This window comes from Megachile rotundata, chromosome 2, assembly GCF_050947335.1.
Source record: "Megachile rotundata isolate GNS110a chromosome 2, iyMegRotu1, whole genome shotgun sequence".
NCBI classification, from domain to species: domain Eukaryota; kingdom Metazoa; phylum Arthropoda; class Insecta; order Hymenoptera; family Megachilidae; genus Megachile; species Megachile rotundata.
In genome coordinates this window covers 3,682,467-3,709,465 of record NC_134984.1, presented here as the reverse complement: position 1 = coordinate 3,709,465, position 26,999 = coordinate 3,682,467, and the positions used below count along the sequence as shown (strand labels likewise).

At 32.8% G+C, this 26,999-nt stretch overlaps 1 protein-coding gene and 1 long non-coding RNA gene across 5 annotated transcripts; both read right to left on the bottom strand.

Annotated features, from left to right (window-relative positions):
- Nucleotides 1-675: 675 nt before the first annotated feature.
- YME1L (ATP-dependent zinc metalloprotease YME1L) lies at nucleotides 676-26,999 on the bottom strand. 4 transcript variants are annotated; one of them, XM_012287142.2, is made up of 12 exons: nucleotides 8,479-8,617; nucleotides 7,401-7,526; nucleotides 6,915-7,334; nucleotides 6,479-6,695; nucleotides 5,832-5,911; nucleotides 5,482-5,725; nucleotides 4,773-4,905; nucleotides 4,111-4,348; nucleotides 3,780-4,022; nucleotides 3,479-3,625; nucleotides 3,097-3,246; nucleotides 676-3,021 (listed from the first exon to the last, which is right to left on the bottom strand). In XM_012287142.2, exons 1-12 carry the CDS (start codon nucleotides 8,512-8,514, stop codon nucleotides 2,830-2,832), a joined length of 2,226 nt encoding a protein of 741 aa, XP_012142532.1. In that variant the 5' UTR covers nucleotides 8,515-8,617; the 3' UTR covers nucleotides 676-2,829. The 4 variants fall into 4 exon arrangements, 3 of the variants coding, with proteins under 3 accessions (XP_012142532.1, XP_012142520.1, XP_003699692.1); XM_012287130.2 differs by having other exon boundaries at nucleotides 5,832-5,923; nucleotides 8,479-8,614; XM_003699644.3 differs by lacking the exon at nucleotides 8,479-8,617 and adding an exon at nucleotides 7,871-8,154 and having other exon boundaries at nucleotides 5,832-5,923.
- Nucleotides 12,941-16,681, bottom strand: LOC143263960 (uncharacterized). The gene is made up of 2 exons (XR_013037247.1): nucleotides 15,336-16,681; nucleotides 12,941-15,228 (listed from the first exon to the last, which is right to left on the bottom strand). It is a non-coding gene; the product is annotated as an uncharacterized LOC143263960 (long non-coding RNA).

Sequence of the window (26,999 nt, the reverse complement as noted above, 5' to 3'; positions counted from 1 at the left end):
TGCAATGCCTGTACCATACATTTGGCTATCCAGATCAGTGTTTGCCACCTTCTCCAACTTTCTGGATACTTCTGTTTGTTTTGTAGGTAACAAGTAAACTTATTATTTTAAATGATAACAATAATATTGTTATGATATGACACATCCTCCATGCGTCACAACCGCCCTATCAACCTAAGCGTCATAGTTTGTATTTCGAAGGACATAAAAACTCCGGACATTTCTCCAAAAGAGTTCAGTTACCCTGAGTTTGTCCATCTTTACCACAATGCTCTGTACGTGATCCCGGACCTTTTGAATAAGCCTTGAAAGTAGTAATTTTGGTAGTGTTTGATTACGTCTCCTTGCTGCGGCTTAACAATACGAAAGCGATGAATTGCAGCATACCGCGCGAGTACTCAGTGCGCGCTCTGAGGCGCTGCGGCAAAATTGATAATTGAACCATTTAAAATTTGTTTTCCACTATAAATCAAACGGCATTCTGTTCTCAAGACCCTAAAGTATTGTTTTAGCAAAAAAAAATCGACTTTTTGAAAATCCTAGAGTGGTGTTACCATTTAATATAAATATTTTTTCTATTATATATTTTGATTAGATTCTTAGTTTTTAAAATAAATTGAGAAATATTATCAAAGGTTTAATCATATTGAAATGTGTAAGAATAGAATCTATATGTAAGAATGCGCATTATTTGTTTATTCTCTTATTTGCATTGCGATCAAGTACCGTGCAGTTCACACAATGTCCCTGTACGATAAACACGGCTTCTACATATTATAATACTTATGTTAACGTTGAATACATACCTACATATCTAATTAAGTATGTATAAGTCAAGTATTTTTTTATTTCTATTCATTGCGCTTTAACACTGTCAAAATGTTTAGAATTCAATAAGAATTTATGTAACTTTATGCGAAATAATTCACAGAATAATTTGCCACCAAAAAGGAACAAAATAACTACTATTATAAATCTTTAAAACATCTCTTCCAAAGTTAGAAAATTTCGTTCCAAAGTAATGAGCATTATAAAAAGTAGTTTATAAATTCGTATTTAGTACATAAAAATTTATAAGAATTACATTTTGAAGATTATACAATCAAAATCATTAGCGATTCACAATTGTGTAAATGTATGATTGTAAGTGACTGTCTAGTTTCTTACTTTTCGTAACAATTAATCATTTTAAGATAAATATTTGATAAAACTTTCTTTCTCTTTACATAAAAATAAAGAATAACAGTGATATGACATTTTACAATAAATTACGTTCATGCAATTCAATATTTAGCCAAAATTAGGAAGACAAAGCAATGTAAAATTTTCAGTAATTGCCATTATACGTTTATGAATGAACTGATACCCCATTATTTTTATTATATTGTCCTTTTGTTCAAATATATCAGTTGATTACAGTGATGAAGAAAGTATAATCAAATACGATATTATTTATGTTATTCTATACGTAAAAATTGTAAAGAAAGTAACTTCAAAAAAACTGTGTTGAGAATATCCACTAATATCTAACAATCTAATACCTATTTCTTAATCTCCCAAGCGCACTTTTTTTAACATTTGCCATATAAGTAAGGTCACTTTAGTCATAAACATTTAGCTGTTAGCTCTATAATATAATGAATATTTTAGCTACAATTAACTGCTGAAAATTAAGATATACAATCAATTAACATGAAAATTAATACAGAAATTATCTCACTTTTTCCACAATCCATTTACTCGTACTGATCTAGAATAACTATTTCATTACATTAACTTTTAATCTTCTCCTCTACAAATGATGCATTACATACAAAAATGATATTAGATTTAAACTTTTATGCTCTATCGAAATGATTAAAAATTGATTTCTTTAAGTTACTCTAGAAAGTATGTCTTATTACTTTGAGAAGTTAATATCCAAGTAAAAAACTTTTAGATAGGGTAAGTATGCAAATTTTAAGAAATTTGGTCACTCTTCTGCAAGTTCTTTTAATACTAATACTTTGTACACATTAAAATCACGTTTCTGTCCTTAACTGAAATGATCACATAAAAAATGTTATTTTATCAGAAATTGTTAAAATTCAATTAGTAAGTAAAATGTTATGATTAAAAAATATGTTTGTAAGATTACGCAGAAAAGTAAAAATTCTTTTTCATATACTTACACTTAACAATTTTCGAGCTTTTTTTTGTTAACATAGAATTTGACATTAAATGATCTTAATGTAAAAAATAAACTTTACAAACTTTGTTATATGATCAAAATACAACCAGATAAGTTCATATGATTGATGTACTCGTAAATAACCCGAAATGACAAAATTTATACAAGACAGTAACATTACACACGCACTTTCATATAATTAACGAGTAACATTTTTTTATAGAACTGTTATTCAATTATAATAACATATATGTCACAAATTTAAAAAAATGTAATAAAATTCTTTAAAATACATAATTATAAAATTATATATGATCATGTACATTTTACTTTTCTCTATGCATCTTGATTATTTTACTTCGTTAAATTATGTGTGATTTAGATGAGATTATTTGTACATGAATAAATTTACAATACTATTATACAAAATTCGATATATATGACATTTTAAATAACAAGAAACTAAAACTAACACGTCATGAACTATGAATCTTCAGTACATTTTAATTCTAATTTAATAAATTTGTGTTCATGTAATATTGAAGATATAATTAATTTCAATAATATGAATTCAGTAATATGAAGAATAGTTATAAAATGCAATATTGCACCAAATAATTTATTTCAATTTTCATTTAAACTGAATTTCTGTATACTAGTTATAATACATGTTCAGTTGGATCTATAATTCGTGGTTGATTGTTTAAATTTTCAATTGGAATTTTTTCTTCATTAATTACAGCTTTTACATCTTTATAATTTAATGTTTCATATTTAAGTAAAGCATCTGCTAATCTTTTAAGTTCTTTTGCATGTTTTTGTAATATTGTTTTTGCACGATCATACGATTCCTAAAATATAAAAAACTTGAAATACGAAGTTTTACAAACTATATAAAATTTATAAGATACTGTGAAACGAATTACCTGAAGTAATCGCTTTACTTCATTATCAACGAGATCATTTGTAGCAGGACCGGGTTGGTATCCATCGTTTTGACCCATTCGTACACTGAAACCAACTTTTTCAGACATGCCGTATAAGTTTACCATCTCTTTAGCAATTTCAGTTGCCGCCTGAAAGGTAATTATCAATATTATTTTATATTTTGAAAATAAATTAACTATTAACACATTATTATTATCATAATCATAGTTCTTATTATGTTATTTATAAATAGAAAAATATTCTTGTTTACTACAAAAAATTCATTAAGCTGGAATTTAGTTGTCAATTACATTTCAATTACTATGTTAATTACAGTAATAAAATATTATATATTTTAATATGTAAACAAATTAAGGAAACCTTAAAATCACTCAATGCTCCTGATGTTACATTATCTGTTCCAAAAATTAATTCTTCTGCAGCACGACCACCCATTGCACTATCCATTCGAGCTAATAATTGAGATTTTGTTACATGATGTTCATCTTTGGCAGGTAGAAATGCTGTCTGAAAAAAATATATAAAGTGTATTAAAAACAAAAATGAAACACACAAAAAATAGTATGTTCTAAAGGGTTATTATAAATTTAACATAAGTTATATATATGTAATTAACTATCTCGTAATATTCTCATTGTTGTCACTGATTTATAAAGCTTACATGTCCTAAAGTACGTCCATGTGGCATAATGGTAATTTTATGGATTGCTGGTGCACCTTTAGTGTAATATGCAACCAATGCATGCCCTGCTTCATGATATGCTGTAAGGCGATTAACTTCAGTATCACTAATTCTTAACTTCCTTTCTGGACCCATGATTAATTTGTCTCTGGCATATTCTAAGTGTTTCATTGTTACATATTTTGCATCATTTATAGCAGCCTTTAAAGCAGCTTGATTTACCTTTCAAAATAATATGAAAAATAATTAACTTTAATATTTGACTCACAAAATGAAATATCTAAACAAGATAGACTTAATAAGATGATACCATATTCTCTATATCAGCTCCAGTAAATCCTACAGTACATTTCGCTAAATAATCTGGGTCCACTTCTCGTGTTGATATTCTCGACAGATATAAATTAAAAATTTCTTTTCGACTCAAGAAATCCGGTATATCAACAATAACTTCAACATCAAAACGACCCGGTCGCAATAATGCTTTATCTAAATCATCACGTCTATTTGTTGCACCTAATACTATTACTCCCTCATTCTGAAGGAATCTAAAATTATAAAAAAGAAAAATTAGTATCTAAACTAGCAAAAACTTTAGCGGTTATATAAAAACAAAGGACATTAGTAAAATATAACTACATTAATTATATTTAGTTACAGTTATCTCTTCTTAGTTATAATTTTGACTTTAATTACGAAATGATCAACATAACTTATAAATGTATTTCTTGTTGAATAAGGTTATGCATTTTTATACTGTACATTAATTTGTATTACGTGATTTATAAAATTGTAAATTCAAATTATGTATAAAAGTTAGCTATACAAAGTAAGGCATATAAAGTATTGCAATCTATTATGCCTGGAAAAACTATTTAGAAACAATGTGATAATTTACAATTTGTAGTATTTTTACAATACTAAATGTTCAAAAAATTGTAATAAAATAAAAAAATAAAAGTCATTGTTTACCCGTCCATTTCAGTAAGCAATTGATTTACTGTTTGATTTGCATATGGATGAAGCGCAGAATTTGTCCGTTTTGCACCAACCGAATCAATTTCATCTATAAATATAACAGCAGGTGCTATTTCTTTTGCTGCTTCTGGAAAAATGAACACTGCATAAATAAATTCCTCAATCTTTTTTATAGATTTTTATTTGCATCGTCTATAACAATATATAATACCTATGGTTTCATGGAAATTTTCATAAAGTCATATACAAATGTAAATAGCATGAAGATTAATATAGATTATTAATAAAATTATATTGTAAAGTTTCATTTAACATATATTGCAAACCTACTAATTTTTACATTATACTTAGTATTTAATACAGTAAATAAAAATAAAAGAAAAGTAATACAATACGTTATTATTATGATCATAAATAGAAATGACATCAGCTGTTGACGTATTAAAAACAAAAAGATAATTCTAAATAATAAAGTTATTAATTATAGCAGACAGAATATGTTATAATCATTGCATTCTAAATTCAAAGTATCATCTATAATGTCCAAATGTTCAAATAATAGTAATTATAATGAATCAAACTATATTTTTAATACACAAAAATAAATGAATTTGATTACACCCCTGAATACAACTAAATTTTCATAATTTTGGATACTTATAATACTTATATTATTTTTTATAGCAGTTGTTTCATTACTTACTAAATAAATCTCTCATTCTACGAGCACCTTGTCCTACTAAAATCTCATCAAATTCCGGTCCTGCTGCTTGGAAAAATGGCACACCAGCTTCACCGGCTACTGCTCGAGCTAATAGTGTTTTCCCTGTTCCTGGTGGTCCTACTAATAATACACCTTTGGGTAATTTTGCACCAAGCACAGAAAATTTTTCTGGATTTTTCAAAAATTCAACTATATCTCTTAATTCTTGTTTAGCTTCTGCAACCTAACCAATACATAAGCAAATGAATACAACTTTACATTTTTAACTTGATATTTACAACTTTCAGATATTTATGTATAATGTATATATATTATAATAATATACTTACTCCTTTAACATCATTAAAAGTTACGTCTGTTGTTTCTGGTCTAAATCTACCACCATCCATTGAAAACCGTAACCCCCTTCCTACAATATAAACTATAATATTCCAAATATGAAAATTAATATTTTATTACATAATGTTTTTAAAGTTATAGAAAAATTATCAATGTCTAGTAATATAATTTTTCATTAATTTTTAGATTATAACTTTATGTGTACTAATTATAATTACTGCTAATATTAATTTTAGAAATTTTATCTCTCAGCTTTATTTTAAGATAAGTTTTTGATTGAATGTGCTCATGGCACATATATTATTTTGGAAAGTAGGTTTTACTTTACATTTTTTGCTAATGATTTAATTTTAAAGTATTAATGTGCACCTAATTAAAGTAAATTAATAATGGAGAATAAATATATTGTATGATTTTATGTAAAAGGCTAAACTTATTCACAAAATAATGTACACATAATAAAGACGCTACAGAGAAATGTACATATTATCATTTCTAATTACTAATATTTCAATATTTTTTTGCTGTACTTGACTAAGAATCCATTATTAGGAATGAATTAAGAAATTATGAGAAATTATTTTATTACATAAGCTTTTTATCAAGCAGAGTTTAATAATCTATGAAGTTTACATACCTCCATACCAAAGTATTACTAATACAGTTCCTCCGACCAATATAGATATTACTTTGTTCCATCCAGTGTTTGTTCGTATTTGTCTATGAATTCCTGCTTCATATCCTTCTAAAAAAGCATCTATGATTTTTTTACTTTCTGGTTTTTCAGCACTATTGCGCAAAGGCTTAGATAGAACGGAATCTTTTTCTTTTAGCATATATGCCAATCCTATATGCTATGAAATAAAAAATGCATTTGTAAATCATTTAAAACATAATTGGTATAGTGAAATCTTGATCGATTGTTCTAAGAAAAATCATTTTTATGTATCTATTGCTTATTTATCTAGTTCTAATACTCATTTATTATTAGTTCTAATCCTATTATACATCTTAACCTTTTCAAAAAACAACATAGATCAAGATTCCATTATATAAATAAAAAATCATCTTACTGCGTCTGATACATCACCCAACCATTTCCTAAGCCATTCTACAAGTGGTGTCTTTTTTTTAAGGTCCATATTTATACTACGTCTTGTTTTAAAACCACGAATTTGTACATGATAATTAAAAGGATTTTTAACACATAAAGTACATAACGTTTGGTGATGTTTCTTTGATGATAAATACATAGTAGGCAAAATTTGTTCTGTAAATTGTGTACAAAGAACTTTTTCTTTATTTTCATTGAAATTAAATCCTGATATATAAGATATTTTCCACTTATTTTCTTTTTCTAAATGTCTTTTGAAATTTTTCATAGAAGATCGGTCAAATATTACAAAAACATTATTCGTTTTCATATCAAACATTGTAATTATATCATATATGTTTAATTTCTTCATTAACATATCCACATAATTTTTTGTAGCCTAAAATAAAATAGAAATTTAATACATTATTGCTATAATTTTATGTAGCAAAAAAATATTCCTTACTTCTGACAAGCTATTAGCCAAATCATCCTGGGTTTTTTTGAAGTCATTTTGTCTTCTAATTTTAACCGAATATGGTGTAGATTTTGAATTAAATATTGAAGTTAACTGTGTCAGATGATATAACATCTAAAAATGATAAATGGTAATTATCTTCTGTGATAAAAATTATGTAATTTTTTTAACTTAAAATAAAAATATGTAACAAGTAAACTAATATTACATTTTAAAACATTAATTTTCAATGCATATTCACAAGAATTACAAAACAATAATATGAAATTGACTAGCTTACAAAATTATAATATGAAGAGGTTATATTACAGAAAATGTACAAATCTTGCTAAATAAAGGAAAACAAGCATTAACTTCATCTGTATATTTCAAATAAATATAAAAAGCTATAATGTATTTGTTAAATTTGAAAACATTTTAATTGTAATTATACGCATGTACAAATTAATAATACGTACCTGACTAGGAGGTTGAAAAGAAAACATTGAAAAGTTTTGTTTAACACTTGTAACAAAATAGATCAAAATAATACTGGTTAAACAAAATTGAATTTAGCTATTTACAATTTTTTATTGCATATTTGAACAGAACTAAATTACATGACAGCAACGTCTTTCATAAGAAATACAATTTTACAACCAGTGACTACAGATATAACTACTCAATGACGGAAATACCATTGTGTATATAAACTTCCGAACATTTCAAATCAATAAAAATATTTAAAAACGAATATGGTATCATTACAAAATTTATAAAATATATATTTCTTCAATTTTTAAATAATTTCATACATAAGACTCAATTCGATTATACAATTAGATTATTAACTAATGGGTATACATTTAAAAAAAACTGTTTCATGACATATTTATATGTGCTATAATTTATTTATTTGCAAGTAAAATCAAAGTATATAAATGAAATCTGTTTATTTTTTATTTTAAAATAAGTGCTACTTTTTCAGTATTTTAGACTATATTTACACCATATAAAGAAGCGTAAAAAACAGTTTTAAAAATTTGTGTCTATCTATTTATTCTGGTTTAATTTAAAAAGTAATTACACCAATTATAAAATTTGCACAGTTTGTAGATGACATTCTTAGTCACGATACGTTTCATTTCATTCGAAGGTTATTTATCTTGTAAACACATTATTGCGTATGACAATACATGAAAATACATCAAATTTTTTATATATGTATTCAAGTAACTTTGTTCAGTGAGAGAAACGTATTACTGGATACACTAGTTTTCGCTTATTACTGCGCAAGTTTGTTCTGATTGGTTCTACATCTACGTAACAAGAATAACGCCAAAGAGTAGAGATATAACAAGAGGCGGTACCTTTGATGTTTGAAAAATATTGTCCCTTTAAATTGGTTGTGCAAACAAGTGGGAAATTTAAATCAAATGAATCTAATTTCATGTCAACATTTAATAACTAGGAATTCATTTGTCGTAAATTTTCTCTATATTGCTAATATTGATTTTCGAAGTATTTACATCAATTTTATAATATTGAAAAATTGAAGAAGAAAGACATATTAAAATGATTACTCTGCACAATATATTTTAAGCATATATATTACAAAAATAATTGTTACAAATAACTTACAAGGAAATGACAAAGTATATAATACAACAAAATACAGATAAATGTGTTACAGAGAAGTGACAAAATATTTATTATAAATAAATTATTCATGAATGTGTAAGATTAAACTATTCCTTTTCGACCTCTATACTTGCACACTATGCATATGCCCATTTCAAAATACATACATTCGAAATTGTCCCCTTACCCTCGATTCATTTGGCTTGGGCATTAAAAGTATGTAATTCTATTTTCTATCTCTTTCTAAAATATAGTTTCCTTGTTAAGTGTCGCCTCTTGTATCTCTACGCTTTGACTTAGAGAACAATTATAATAACTAATTTAGCTTTTGACGAACATTTTGAAAATATGTTTCATACGTTTGAATTTAAAGTGTCTCCTAACCATTGACTTTTTTGTAATATTAATATTACAATTCTATTTTAACAGTTGTTTTCACGTCATTGTTTAATAGGCTGAATCAGTTCACATGATTTTTCAAAATTTACTGTACATGAGCTACATTTGAAAATATATTTTCTAGCGAGAGGGAATAATTTTTTTGCTTCGTATACTTTTTTGTATTTTTTTCATTATACATAATATATGCTTAGTAATTATGTACTACAAAGAAATCACTTCTAATAATTTCGATTTTGATATATGTTGTTAAGAATATGATTCTGAGTAAGTTTTCCTAATACTTTACTCGATGATCTCTTACAATTTCTGAGATATTCGAAAAAAATGTTTCGAAATGTTAAGGTTAGTATTTTCGTTGTATTGTAATGTTATTTTTACAAAATGCTAATTTTTTCTAAACAATACAATCTTGTTATTGTCTATTTTTAATATTAATAAAAAATTAGTTGAATAGGGGCGTATTACAAAATCGCATGTGTAGCTCGCTTGCTCCGCTCGCTCGAAAAAAGGATGGAATCCATGTCAATATCTGTCACATATGCGAACAAAATCAATGAACAAATGTGAAAAAAAAATTTTGTACTAAAATTTGGGTCCCTTTCGCTTACGAGTATTATTTACGTGTCTGACTGACATTGATTTCGACTAGATTTTTTTCTTAAATTAGTCAGAGTCATGTGCTCAGTAACATGGTCCAAGTCATCGGCGTTTTGTGTACCCTGTACTTATACATAGGTACGTAATTACCTTATATTTTATGATACACACTTTTAAAATTATACTGTATTTACTATTCTTGTATATGACCATGAAGTAAAAAGGAAATCTAGAGGGGATACTAACTAAATGCGTGATTTGATGTGCCTTTCTTGCTGAATAAAGAATACTTCTTACATATATATATTATACATATGTATATGTATGTATACAGTAGCGTCTGCTAATAGATCTCAATATCATATAATTCAGATAAATTTTATGGTTTACATATTTTTACGAATATATAAAAAATGAAGAGTTCAACTACTAGAGGTATAGAAAAAAGTAAAATTTTACATACTTTTTTCTTGTCCTAAAAGGAAAAAGCGGGCGATTTGGTTGTGAAACCTTTCCCGTTGCGTGAATATCTATTTCTGTCACAAACTGTTCTAACATTTAATGGCATAAATGCTTCATATATGTATAAAAGCTGCATGTCCAAATTTGGAACAATTTGCTAAATTTGAAGATATAAGCACAAATATAGGTCAACATGTACAGATAGATATACGCTCAAATTCATTTGTATACAGGGTGTTACCTGTAACGCTACTCACGATTTTTCTCCCACTTGCAGCCACCTTACGAAAAAAAGTTTAGAATAAAATTTGCAGGGTATGAAGTGCACAATAGATATTAGTAAAGCAAATTTTGAAAACAGTTTGTTCTCTTGGCAAAGTCAAGGTCACCTTGGGTTTTTTAAATAGGAACATACAATTTTTTTTATTTATAGCTTTAGAGGACATCGAGACGAATTCAAAACATATATTACATTATATTTTTATTAACATATTACTCGATTACAGACTTGTAAGTTAACGTTATATTTCATCTGCATCCAAGTTCGGGAATGTTACAATACAGTAAATGATTTACGTAATTTATTAGATAGCCAATAAGAAAGCCAATTGCAAACTATATTACTCTTCCTACTTGCACTATTTACGTAACTTATTGTCAGAATAACATCAACTTAGTGTTTATAGAAATTCAGTCAAAAATCGTGTTTACGGATCACACCAATCATGTCATCTGCCTTGTTAACAAACCAGAACGCACGCCATTCATCAAAGGGCAATAAATTCTTCCCTAAAGAAGTTTACTTCCTGTGACCTAAACTGTGCAGCCCCTGCAGTGTACAGTATCTACAAAATCTAAGTCTACTCGACAGGCCAATTCATTAGAGCTCAACCATTCAGTAGCCTTGCAGTGTGCCCCACTGCCGAGATCCATTGAAGGACTCAAATCACTCAAATGCTTGCGTCACCTACATTTATCACCAACACTTATGTGTTAGAAATAATTTTCAAATAGAAACTAAAAGGCAGAGATTAATATCTTTTTTATGTACTGGGGTAAATGTTGAGAGGTTTAATTCAGTCCTCTTACGAAAAGGTATCCTCCCCTCCCCCACTTCGTGGCCAGATCCCTTAGGAATACTGCTCCTATTCATTTGAGCAATGCAACGTCGAATTACGAACCTTCTCCACGTTCTCACAAACTAACATGCAAACAGTCCTGCGACATCCTCACGCAGTCTATCCCTATCATTGTTCCGAATTGCTAGAAATAACATTAGCTTACTATTTATGGGTATCCTGTCAAACCCAAGAACGTTTCAGTCTTACAATATTAAACGGATAATTAAGACCACATGAACGTCTCCACAACTTAACGTTCTTAACTATTGTCAATAGCCTTCTAACAGGCCAAAAAGCACATCATTCTAATGCCCATATATCTTTTCTTAAAGAAGTTTATTTCCTTGATTCTAAACTGTGCACTCCTGCGGTGTGCAGTGTTTACGCAATCCTTATCTACCCGGCGGGCCAATGCACTCGGACTCGATCATTCAACAGTCTCGCAGTGTGCCCCATTACCAAATTCTTTTGAAGGACCCAAATCACTCAAGTGTTTGGGTCACCTTATTAACAAACGTTGGAGTGAGAGCTAAAGATCTTGCGATCTCATTCGCTGAACCATCTCACCAATCACTATTTTTTCCAAATTACAAACTGTCCTGATTGGTCCTTTATGGTGACGCCTTTACGACCTGACCTTACTCCATTCCTTTCTTGTCTGGAAGTTTTGAGGCAACTCGCTCAGTCTTGATACCGTTCTCTCCTGAATACCAAATCACTCGACTATCCATCGTCTTAGAGATTAGCATTATATCCATTTATCGCTCAACGACCATCGTCATCAAGGCAGGAGAATACATTTTGTATGTGTAAGACAAAGCTTTGCAACCTTGTTGACTTGATCTTCCATCGAAGGTCCCAGAATTGTCATACGCTCACAATCTAACTTCTTATTAAATTCATAGCTCGAGTACAAAAATGGATTTGTAGGACGAAGCCTTACAATTTTCATCGACCTAATTGACCATCATGAAGGTCCCATCACAACCAATTGCTCCTATCCGTTTTACATATCAAACACCAAAGACAATCTGTTACATAACAGTCAAATCATCATATAATATTCATCATTTTAACAAGCAACGGAGACGCATTGAAATATTCGTGGGACGAAGATTTACGACCTTCGTCTAGCTGATCAGCCCTCGTTTTTCCATGGCCCAATGATCATAAACATTTTTGATCCTTCGAGCTGAATACGAATTTACTCAGTGTACGAACTCAGTTTACAGTGCAATAAACAAGATTAAGTGTAACAATGAGTGACCATATAAGCTTTTGTATCCATGTGTATCAGGTGAATTATTAAGTGCAATAAGCTTATAACAATGTGCAAAACAACATATATTTTAGAGGATATACCAGAGGCTTGGACAGCGTGATAAGCTAATAATCAGTATAGAATTCCGCAACGACAAGGTAAGCTCGTTCAATTGTATCGCTAATTCTTTTGATATTCCCCTACACGACTCCACGATATCGAACCCAGCAGGTTCAAATCAAGTACAGTCCGTAATGTGGGGAATTAGTATTAGCATTCTGCAACGAAAACGAGGTAATATTATCAGGCATATTTCTTCCCTCACAAGCTTTCTTAATAATTATAACAATTCGCATCATCGTAATATCTTTTTTTTGCAAATACACTTGTACGGTTTCATTGAAATTTGAAAGCATTTTGATGAAATTCAATTTAATATCGAATAACTCGACGAATCTGTATAAACGCGTAGATTCAAAATTTAAAATAATTATTGCAACGCAGTAGCCCGAGTTAATTGATTTATCCGAAGCGAGCAACCGACGCGACGGGTCCTTCGATATGTGGCGTCAACGCATTACCTGTTTCAACCATACCTGTCCCAATGACCGTAAAACTACTGGAAATGCGGTTATCCGTATTTGACGGTGCCATTGAGAAATGGGCTTCTTCCTTCAATTTATTTCTTTCAACGATTGATCGCTATGAAGACTTGACCCAAGTCCAAAAATTACAATATTTGTGATCAATTTTTATGAGAATAGCTGCCGTGTGCATTCAAGCCGTCACTACCATTGATGCAAATTACACGAGCGTAACTAAACTATTAAAACTGTTCGCGCCCGAATGCTCGGATAAGTATGACGATTGAGGTAGGGAAAAGTGATGTTCACAATTGCAAAATGGACTGTATACATATAAAAGCTTTACTGTTAACACTTAGACGCGTGACTTATTAAGGGTCTGTCCTTTCGAAAATACACGTTCGAATTCGTAAGTGTCCGACGGTCGGAACACTAGCAAGCCTCTGTGGCTGTTGAGAAATTTCTAACGCTTTCCACGAAAATCAGGAATAAGGTAAACCCTTAAAGGTTCCCCTTCCAGAGATGTTAGACGTTTCGGCGTTCAAGTGGGGTTGAGAACTTTCTCTATTTTTACCATGTGACAGGCAACTGTGATGTTTTGCACAGTTTTCTAATTTCTCTGCCTGCCACATGGTTTACAACGTTAACCTCGACCCGAGTCAACCCTGGCCCAACGATGGGCTGACGATCCTACCATAAATAAACTATTATTTATGGGCCCCTAATAAGTTCTCAACAAAAACAGTAGTTTAATTGTACACCCCGAATCATTTTAAGACACTGTGACTACACTATTCGAGATCCCCAAATTCACAAAAGATTCCGTGGAAGCACACGGTAACATCTTTTATTCCATACATCAACATTTTCGGGCATTAACAAATCTCTATGACAATGTCCCAGAATGGAACAGTATGTTAGTATTCATTATTTTGTTGAAATGAATTGAGGCAACGTATGGTATTGAGAATTTTCACTGAAAGATAAGGAAAAGATGCCAGATTATATTAATTTTCTCGTATTTCTTTAAAGATGTGCAAATTGCATATCATGAACGAATAGACAGTCTGCAAATCATAGTACACCATACATCGAAAGATTATGAGTTTTGATTACAAAACATAACATTTCACTGGTTTCATGAGCGTGTCAAAGCAAAAACATTTCCTGCTCAGGATGGCTCATCGTCATCGTCCCACTTTTAAGTAAAATCATAGCATATGCAATTGCAAGGTTTTTTTTCAGATTACTTGTTTAATAAATAATGGTTATTATAATGGCGAATTACTTCTTACCTCCAAATGGTTCACAAAAGTTCTAGCCTAAATGAATTCCTGCTGTGTTTGCTATCAAAGACATCATACTTCGCTGTTTCCAGAAGATCAGATACGAAACCGCACGATATCAAAACCCTCAACATTAGACTTTCTTACTTCATTACAAGTGCATTTTAACAAATACATCACTATCAACTTTTGGATGACTCGGTCGACTTCAGACCCTTACGGGGCAAGGAATCACAATACATTCATCATCGTTGTAAGAATAAACTTTACTATGATTACACAGGAATATACTCGTGTATTAACGAATTTCACGACATAATTTTCATCAAGAATCTCGGCATCTTGCAGAACAAGTGTTCCATTTCAAGAGCATTTAATTTTAGACCATTTCAAATTCCATTTCCATTGGAATTCTCAAATCCATGTTTATGATATTGTCGGATACTTCTAAAAAAACCTTTACCCATTCCAGCTCGCTTCGTCCTTAAAAATAAAACATCTATTTATTATACAGTCCTTTTCCACGCTTTTCCTCGTCCTAACATAAAATACACAACCTTTGACTCAGGATCTTTCTAACCATAAATTACCTTCTTTATAAGTCCCAAACTTTCTCCTTTTTTTGCAAGTACACCACCCTCACAGTAACCAACCTAAATCCTAGCACCGCTTCTCGCTACACAGTTTTTCATGTTTAAATTTTTTCTTCGACCTCTCACTCTTGCGACACGTCAGAATTAGTTTTTACTTTAACCTGTGACGTATCGGTGGGGGAAAGCCCGAAGGGGGTTCCCTAGAGTGGGGGGCAGTTAGGGAAAACGGCCCTCCACGTACCGATGCTCACATCCACGGCCGATTTATTTTACGGGGCGCCAGTGCCAATGCACACGTCCGCGGTAATCGCTCTTCCGGCTGCTCTGTCGGGAGCGGGAAACAGAGGGGGTCAGAAAAAAAATGAGTAAAAGACCCGCGAGTTGATATCCAACAGAAAAGGCTTTTATTCGGGCCCCAAGTGGGCCACGTAAGCAGAACAGAACGGAAAAACTATAGTGGGCCCCACGCGTTACAAGCAACGGTCGAGGAAAAAGGATCGACTCGCCAATTGCGAGGAAGGCTTTCGCGGCGCGGGGGCACACGGTACGCGCGAGTACAAAAGAAAGACAAAAGATGCAGAAAAGTCGAATGATTCGTCCGCAGGGAGCACGCCCTCTTAGGGGTCGTGGACAACAAGGGGACGTTGGTCCTAAATACCAAATACAGCACGAAAAAAAAAAAGAAAGGGATTAGAGGGGGAACGGTATCGTCCTAAACCGTTCGCGGCCTCTAGGGTCCTCGTCACTGCGGCTAGGGGTCCTATCGCCCACGCGCACGAGCAAACGAATAACAAAAAAAAGATAGTAGGTAAGGAGATGGCTCCTACCTTTGGTGCAGTGGTATCCAAAGTGTCCACACTGGGGCGGCGACGAACTCTCTCCACGCAGGCACTCTTACACACAATACAAAAGAACAAAGCAGAAAAACGGAACGCACTACAAAAAAAAAACGGTAAGAACAAAACTAAAACGCGAAGCACACAGGAAAGACAAAAAAAAACGGGCTTTAAATTTGAACGGGGCTTTTGGCGAAAAATCCGGCTCTATCGCGACAGCTCGCCTGCTTCTCTCGATCCGTGATCTTCTTCCCTGGTTCGCGGTATTCCCCCACCCCGAGGATTTCGGCGTCGAGGATGGGCCATCCCGTGGTGCCTTGCGGCCAGATCCTGGGGCCCTCTTTAGGTGGCGGTTGGGGGTGGCTCGTCCCCAGGCCTGGCGTCCCTCGGTGGCGGGCTGCCGGTCGTCCCCGCGGAGAATGACGGGGTGGCGTCGCGGCCGGACAGCCGGCGACTCCTCTTCGGTGGATCCATCCCGCGCCTCCGTCGCGTCGCTCAGGGAGAGGTTCCTCCGTTACCGGGGACAACAATGCTCTGATGGTGGCTGGAGGGTAGAAATGGGGGGGGGGGAGAGAAATGTGGCGTCCGAATACAAAAAAGCGCTCGAAAGAAAAAAAAACACACTCACACGCTCATTCATTCTTGCCCCAGCGGCGAGGGGGTCCGCTTGGGCGGAGGAGTGGGGCTGGCAATTCGGGAGGATCCTCGTAACGAGGCATAACAACCAAAAAAAAGAAGCTAATCAACTAAATGAAAATATGCCTCGTTACAAACCAGTCAACTTCACCTCAGAATTCAATAAAGAGAGTGTTTTTAAAAAATGACTTTGTTAATTTCGATAATGGCCATCTTCCGGGTTCACGACAATGTCAAGATACTCAATTACCACGAATTTCCAAGCAAACACAAGTGACTACCATCACATGTTTAGCTCCTTGATTATTCTAAGGATCTCTTTAGTAACTCAAAATCAGCCTATCAATCATCCAACTATCGGCATTCCTAAGTATTTGAAATTGACAAATCCAAATTTTCATTATACGTTAGTCTACGTTCATATTTACAAACAATGAAACTGAAATGGATCATCAGAGGGAGCTCACTGGTTCTCCTATCGATACAACACACATCGTACCATATGAATTCCAGATTGTAAGTTGATCTCGCTTTATTTTAATAAAATAATTTTAAGAAAAAAAATACGCCAATTTTGAAATACACTAAAAGGTATAAAATAATTTCTATTTCCTAATGAAGTAATTTCTATTTCATTCGATCATACAATTACGTCACAGATATGAATGAAACCTATTTACTCGTTAGGTAATATACTAAATATATTTCACCCTTTTCGGAGGCGGCGCGTAATTAAAAATACTTCAGTAAACGTTGCTGCCAATAACCAGTTGATTGTGGTATGACGTATTGGAAATTAATAAATCCTGAGAAAGAATACGAACCATTATAGATATATCTGGTACTATACGTAAATGTAACGACTGCATCTTCATTTCGCAACGTTTCTGATATAAATGAAATTGAATCGACTTCGTTCGCATGTGGAAGCCATGGATCTAAGAACCTATAAACGGAGCCCACGACGCGGGAATTACCAAATTTGCGGCAGATGGGCTCTATCTTTATAGAATATGCGGCGATCGAGTCTTTCCGTCGCATACTCTATGAATCTAGATAGACCATAGTTCCATTCTATACGCACTAACACCTACTTCGCGGCGTGCTGTCGAGTTATATGTATTGGAAAAAAATAGCTATACAAGCTTTGCCTATGTTCGGTTGTCCAAAGGTTGACATGTTCAAGAAAATCTTTTAATTTTGCGCCGCCTCCAAAAAGGTTGAAATGTATTTAATATATTACCTAACGAGTAAATAGGTTTCATTCATATCTGTTACGTAATCTGTAATTGTATGATTGAATGAAATAGAAATTACTTCATTAGGAAATAGAAATCATTTTATACTTTTTAGTGCATTTCGAAGTCGGCGTATTTTTTTCTTAAAATTATTTTATTTCACGCTTTTTAGTGGAATGGGGAGAATTGTATAGGATACTGTAAAACAGTTCTTCCGGGCCTTTTTTTTATCTGCGTAAATGCCATGAACATAATTAAGTAAAAGACAACATGGATATTCGTTTTTCAATTTTTTGCTAATATTACGAAAACTAAAGCTTTCCGCGAAATTTGTATATGAACAAAATTATTCAGAATCATGTCCATGATAAGATATTTAAAAAAAAAAAAAAAAAAAAAAAATACTGATCGAATTGAGTAACCTCCTCCTTTTTCGAAGTCGGTTAAAAAAGTAGAAGAAGGACCACAAGTCCAACGTTTTAAAAAACAGTCACACTTCTCAAGCAAGATATGATAACTTGCCACGGGATAGGGCCATAATTCAAAAGATAAAGATAATAATTGAATCCATCTTTAAACCATAATGGATTATTTCGACTTCCAACTAAAACATCTAATAATACTCCTCAAAACACGTGTAACAATACTCATTTTTTGTAAAGTAATATCAAACTCGATTATGCGCAAGTATGCAAACGACTCTTTACAGTGTAAAGCGTCAATGCTGACCTACTGATGGCCGAAATCAGGTGCAGAAAATGGCCAAGAACTGCACACATTCTTGTCGTCAAGTTCAACCACCGCCCCATACATTACATGCTGGAAACCTACTTGTTTCAAGGGTCTAGGTATCTCATTCTTTCATCAATATTAGAATCTATTGCCACGGATCAATATCAAGGAACAAAAATATCGGAACCGCAGCCCTTCGGTTACGCTCTAAGTTTTCCGCATCGAGGATGATGGACAATTCTTTCCGTTTCGTACTCTTCGGGCTTACCGTTGGGACCGTAGACCCTCGACTATCAGTTTCGGCAGGCAGAGTCAAACCTGCGGCACTTACCGCAACAATAAGACCGATTTTATGACTTACTACTCAAACCGAGACGTCACTGCTGAAAATCAGTAAATTTCTAAGCGTTATATCTCGGAAAATAATAAAAATCGGGTAAGTACATAAAACCTTGATGAATTCGTCTTGAAAAGCACTATCGCCTGATCGAAAAAAAATATATAGTTCCATTTAAAAAACGAAACTTCACTATCATATTTTTTACATTAATGACAATAAAAAAATTTTGCTTCCGCCAAAACATAGGGCCTCTTTTGCCCTGCAATTTCCGTATAAGCACTTTTTCGTGACATCAATAGTTCATGAAATATCACGCTGTAACACTGGCGCGGACACCCTGTATACAAACTATTGTAGGTCTCCTATCTTGAATTTTTTCGGGTTCAAATTCCTATCATAATACTCCTTGCTCTTATGCTTGGATTCAATTAAGTTTTCTTTTGCTATTTTAAATGATGTATTTAATTTATTTTGAAGTGAACGAATATAGTCATCATACGTATAATGGAATTGTGGTTTTTGTACAATAGAAATGGGTAGGTAAGCTTTTCGACCAAATAAGAGTTCGTAAAGTGTAAGGTTTGTGGATTTATGAATTGAGGTATTATAACTGAACGTTGCGAATTAAATATATTCATCCCGGTCAGTTTGAGTTGGTTTAATATAATGTTTTAGGTAGTCCTTTAGAGTTAAATGCCTTTCTAATGCTCCATTTGTTTGGGGGTGATATGGGCTTGTGCATATATGTTTTGATTTGAGGAGTGAACTTAGATTTTTCATTAAATTGGACATGAAATCTGTGCCTTGATCCGTAAGAAAAGTTTTAGGAATTCCAAATTGCATGAATGGCTTTACTAGGATTTTTGCAACAGTTAATGCTTCATAATTGGGAATTGCTTCAGCAAAGCAATATCTTGTTGGCACATGAGATACCTGCTAATATAATTATTTGTATTGCGGTGTAAATCTAATCACGTGTAATTATTCTGTATGCATAATATTGTTTTTCGTACATCAACGTGGCATGCTGCCACTGACCATATGACATGTGTGCGACAAACGATTTTTTCGGTTTGCTTGTATTCCACAGAGTTTGTCCAGCTGAAAAACCTATGCGCTATTTTGGAAGTAGATGGCTAATTGTGCTGAAAATCTTAATAATTAATGTTAGTTTCTCGCACGTTTTCAAGTCTAATAAACTTGATTGTAACTTGAAAGATCTTCGAATTAAATTCTACCTATCTTTATCTTTTAATATTCAATTGCGATATAATTAGTAAAGCATCGGGCAATTATCCGATTATTAAAAAATTATGCTAGCGTTGCTATTTGTATAAATACTTACTTTAATTATTTTGTAAGGTGAAAATAAAGATACAACCGTTAAGCGGTCAGTAATATTTATTTCTGTCTTTTTCGTGCTTCTAACCTTGTCGACAGTGATTTGTCGGTCGACAAACGTTCAAAACACGGTATACATGTGTGGAAGGTGAAGTGACGAGAATAGAAATAGATCAGGCGTACACAAATATTGGCGGGGAATTAATAATCAGTGGTCCATCAACGGTTACATTTTAGCCAGCGTAACATTTGATAACCTCAATCAATGCATTAACACATACACGCGCATATCCTATCATTTATTTATTTAATCGTAAAATACAGATGTTATAAAAATGAATAATTAACTACTGAATGATATAATACAAGTCACAGACAAAAATTATTTACAGAAAAAAAGGAAAGTAACTGCGACGAAAAAGAAAAATTAAATTTATTCAAAACGAATAAAAATTTCATTTGGTCTTATCCAACGATGCTGTAGAATAGCAATTGTGTCAATTAAAATCCATTAACACGAACCAATTTATCGATCATGTTTGAAAATCTTTTTCACTTTATACAACTCGTTAAATTTCAAAGTTAACTTAGTTAATTTTGAAATTTAACGAGTTGTATAAAGTGAATATATATAATGAATATATATATAGTATATATATATATATATATATATATATATATATATATATATATATAGCAGAATATATATATAGTATATATATATATACTATTAATATTAATATGTCAACGTTTTGCGGTATAACATAATCCCCAACTTTGGTATTAGTGTTTGGTTTATGTCATAAATTATAACATCGCTCACTGTTTTGCTGGCTTAGTTTAATGCGTTCGATTGCACGCTCGCGCGTTTTACATATATCTCGGTCCCTCGCACAGCGATCTCCAAGTATCTGCTGTACTCGATCATTCACTTCACCCACTTGGCTTACACCAAACAATAACATACTCGGAGTCTCCCCTGGTGGGCAGCAAATCGTATTATTTAAAGCAAACTCAACTTTACAAAGCACCTCATCCCATTTATCGGGAGATTTTGATAATTTGGCAAGCATCGGAATGAAGTCACGATTGAAGCGCTCCACTTGGCTGTTTGCGCAAGAGGTATCATCAGTGGCCAGCGCATGAATAACAGATTCAGCTTCAACGAATTCTTGAAAAGTTTTAGATGTAAACAAGGTTCCTCGATCCGTTATTATCCGTCTTGGACGACTGTATGCTTGGAAATAATCAGAGACATGTCGAATAGCCTCCTCCGACTTCATCGATTTACATGGAAATAACCGAATATATTTTGTAAACGCGTCTACCACCGACAAAATATATTTGTTACCACGTTTACTTTTCTCTAAAGGTCCATAATGATGTAAATGAATTGTGTCGAATGGTACAGTTCCTTCCAGTACATTGTTCAGATAATCCTCTTGTTTTCCGTTTAATGGTGAAAATTCGATGCATTTTAAGCAATTTCCTATATATAATCTTACTTTCTCGCGCATTTTCGGGAACCAATACGTACGGGTTAAATTTTCGAGTACTTTATCAACATCCACGTGTCCTAGGTCATCGTGACTTGTACAAATGACATTAGTCTCCATTTCACGTGGAACGTAAAACAACAATTTATCGTGTTTTAACTTCTTATATACTAAATCGTAGTGCAGTTCAAATGCTTTTTCTTCGCCTTTTTTGAGTCTTTTTCGGATTGTGCGAATTTCTATATCCTGATGTTGCTTTATTGCGAGGACTTTTTCAAAAGTGTTGCTTTCTAACATCATTGCACTATGGCATCTACTTAAGGCATCAACATGTCTCATTTGATTCGCGGGGCGATGTTCGACTTCAAAGGAGTATAATTGTAAGAATATAGCCCATCTCGATATTCGCGGGTTCACTGTTTTTTTCGCTAGAGTTAGTCGAAAATTATCAAAGTCCATAACAATTTTAAAATATAGTCCAAAAAGAAATATATGAAACCGTTTAATCGCATATACTACCGCTTTACATTTCAATTCAAAGCTTTGATACTTAGATTCTGTGGAAGTCATTCGACGGCTAAAATATGCAATCGGTTGCAACCTTTCGCTGTCTTGTTTCTGCATTAGAATAGCTCCGAATCCATTCGTATTCGCAACGCAGTGTAGCTCGATGGGTAATGTAGGAGTATAGATCATTAAAACTGGGCGAATAACAAGGCAGTTTTTCAACCAATGGAATGCTTTATACTCGTCTGCTCCGAACTTAAAATTATCAGTTTTAATAACGTCGTATAACGGTTTAGTAATACATGAAAAATCTGGTATAAATCTGCTAAAATAACTTGCAAAACTAATGAACTGTTGCACTTGTTGTACTGTACGAGGTATCGGATAATGAACGACTACATCTACGTGTTTACCATTGGGTCGAATGCTTTCAATGTTTATTAAATATCCTAGGAAATTGATTTCAGTATATAAAAAAGAACACTTGTCTAAACGGAACTTTAGCTGGTACTTTCGAGCTAAGTAAAATACTTCGTATAAAATTTGTAGATGTTCATCGATGCTATTCGTTGCAATCAATATATCATCCATGTGTAATGAAATTTTATTTTCTTCTACAAGCGGTCTAAAAATCTTATGAACAAGTTTCCTAAAAGTGCAAGGGCCGTTCCTTAGCCCAAATGGCATTTTCAAGTACTCGAACTGTCCTATCGGTGTTATAAAGGACGTGTATTTAATGGATGACTCAGCCATTTTTATGTTATAAAACTCATTCGTTAAATTAAGCTTAGTGAAATATCGTTTGTTTTTTAATCGACTCAGATGATCCTCAATAACAAGCGCTGAAGCATGATCATTTTCGGTGATTTTATTAATTTCGCAGAAATTAACGTTTAGCCTAAATTCACCACTTCTTTTACGCACCAGAACGATTGGACTAGCATACGCAGAATCACTAACTCTAATTACTCCTTTGTTTTTTAATCTATCTAAAATAACCTGCAGTTTCTTTTGATCCGAAAAATTTAATCGTTTCGGATGAAACGCGATAGGACAGTTGTGTTGTAACCGAATGTACATCTCAAAATCAATTGGAGCTGGTGCAATTTTCATATTCAATACGTTTTCATACATATTTTTTACTTCTGTAAAGATCTTCGGATTTATACGCGGGTTTATGTTTAATTCTGCTGATATGTCGTCAGATTCACATCTCATGTCAATATTCAAGATCTCACGAACAGCATCTGTCGTCTCGTTTTGAAGTGAAACGCGTTTTACTTCAACGGTCTGTCCCATTTTTACTTCCAAAGATGGGTCAGAAATGAAATCTCTGCCTAGAAGCGCATCGAAACTCATTGTATTATCTGGTACAATTAAAAATGATAAATTTACGTGTACTGAATTAACGGATATATTTCCTTGAAATAAGCTTAATACGGCTACTTTCGAACCATTGATTCCACAGAGATCATAATCCTCAGACGATATCGGTAATCGAGAATTACGCGGTACGCACTGCTCTTTAATTAAACTCACTGGTGATCCGGAATCGAGTAACGCCATAATACTAAAACTTGTGCATACGCCATTATCATCAATTGTGTCATACGTTACCGATAGTTCGTATGGAGCAACTGTTAAGAATGTCTGTACTAAATTAGATGTCGGAGACTTGTTCAGGCAATCTCTGTTACGATGTTTGATACTCTTGCATTCGGAACATGATCTGTTTGTCCAATTTGATAGTGGGCAGTCTATCGTTCGATGATCTGATTGAAAACAATTAAAACAACAAAGTCGATAATTTCGAGATGATGCTGCCTGACGTGATGGTTCACGATTCCTTTTATCTTCAAACGTGCTTTCTAGATGCTTCTTATTCTTGGGGGGCAAACTAATTTTTTGAAACATCATCAAGAGTTCGGACTTTATCCTAACATCCTGTAGCCGCAGTTGATTACGAAGCCGCTCATTGGAAATGACTTCAGTTAAACAACTGACTGTTTTGGTATGATCGACAGGAAGATGTATAGCCAAGATGGTACTGTCATGAAAGGTTTCGCTACGGTGCCACATGCAGTACTTAAAATCTTGGCCCCACGATAGCATGCTCGGTCGATGCACAAATATTACAGCAATTTCTTCGAAAAAGTCTGTTAAAAACTTTTCTAAATGGTTTATTTTAGAGCAGAACCTGTTTAAAACTTCTTCCTTTAATTTCGCTCCAATCAACAATTTAATTGTCTTGTCATCTAAATTATGTGTTCGTTGAAGTATCTTTACTTGTTTTTTCCATTTTGAAAACAGATCTTTTGTTTTTGAAAATTCACTTAAGAAATAGCTGATGATATTTATGTTTGAATTCGGACTGATCTTTTTCTCGCTGTCAAAAAATGTCAGGGATAGATCACTGTGGGTCTTTTTTGTTTGCATTATACGAAATTTTTTAGCTAAGAGGTGTAAAAAATAGGAAATTCGCTAATTGTCGGACTGTTATCTCCGTCGCTTAGACCTTTAGAATTATAAGCAGGCGCTTTTGTCCTCTCCGGCACGCAACCGCTTATCAAAATATTGGTTCAAATATCATAATTATATATCGTTAAACAAATAATTAATTTCACCTGGAATTCACTCATACTCAGCTAACAACTTTGCAACAATTCTTTTAATTGTCCCCGTGAATTTGGAGGGCTTTTTCTAGATCGCCATTTTGAAAGTCGTTAATGGTTGTGGCACAAATAAAATATTTTAAAGTTACAAAAGTCACAACAAAATCTGGCTCACATCACGATTCAATTTAAAACCCTAAAGACAAAACGAAAAATGTTCACAAAAATAGTTCACATACGAGTACGGTAACACAAAAGTATTTGTTAAAACGAAAATGAAAACGCGTGGCTAATCCCACTTCTGATGTATGCAAGAGGAAAATAAGGATACAATCGTTAAGCGGATGGCCATTTTTATTTTTATGTCTCTCCTAGCCGTGACCTTGTCGATAACTGCTGATCGGCAAACGTTCAAATCAGGGTATAGGTGCACGAGGAAAATAGAAATAGATCAAGTGTATATAAATCTTGGCGAGGAGCCGATGATCAGTGAAGCTTTAATAACTACGATATTGTATTTAGTATAATAATTAAATTATATTCGTTAAGAATTATATGTATTGACATTATACGCTGTGGCGCCAAAAAACTACACGCACTGATTTCATATATTCCGCTTATTATTTTTTACAAGCTTTTATAATGGGTACTGCAATCGTTTTATATTATAACATTCATTTGTAATAAATTATTAACAAAGTACGCGGAAGTAAACTAGAAAAATATGCGATGTACCTCCATTTCAGATAGGTGAGTCGTGTGCTCCGCTAGTATGATCGATTGTTTATATCACTGGTCTCAAAACAATACGAGAAGACTTCGTACACAATTAAATGACCCTGTTGATACCTTGAAAAGTATATTAGTAACCACTCTTGGTCAATGATACATTTTTTAATCGTAACTTCATTTATAGATATCAGTTCTTACATTTATTATTTATGTTCTACAAAAAAAGCGTCAATGCTCGATGGAAACCGCAAGAAAGAGATTGTTTTCTTCAATCGGGATAGAATAAGGGGAATTATGATCAAAAGTATGGAGAGCATCATTGTGTGGGGTGGTCTTAGGAATTGTAGCAGAAAAATGTAATGACAATTATTTCATTGCAGTAAACACAGGGTTATCATTATCGTACGGGCAAGTTTTATATAGCATTTGTTTATTTGATAATGGCACAAAGCTTTGAAAACTTCTATTGCCTGTTATTCATAATGCCGTTAAAAAGTGAGTTTGTAAACAATCAGCCTGTTTAATATATTCTCTTTGTGTTATATAATTAAATACTATGTTTGATAAAGATGATTATGCCCAATCAAATAAAACTTTAGGATTGAGATTTTGATTTTCTAACGGTCTTTGTAAGCTAGTGCGCATTGCAAGTCTTTTAATGCTATCCTCCAATACTATCCTTTACCATGAATTGTTGCAAAAGATTGCCATTCATCGAAACCGTTAAAATAATAAGTTGAATTAATATAATTTCTTTTGCTTTTATATTTCCTAGCTGTACTGTTAGTCATGTTATCTAGAAACTAACAATTTCTACGATTTTAACATTTTCAAACCGATGATCGAACAAACGGATCACAATCATATTACTTCAAAATTAAGTTTAACATATTAACAATACACTTTTCAAGGTATCAACAGGGTCATTTAATTGTGTACGAAGTCTACTTGTAAAGTTTTGAGACCAGTGTTATAAACAATCGATCATAACAGCAGAGCACACGACTCACCTACCTGAAACGGAGGTATACCGCATCATTTTCTAATTTATAGTGACGTCAATTTTCAAGGCACTATCGTTCTGAAGAACTCATTTTAAAGGGGAAGTTTCAAAGAATATGATCATATATTTTTTTAAATGTAAAGAAAAAGGAATTTGTTTAAATTTTTCGATATTTTATAACAAATTGA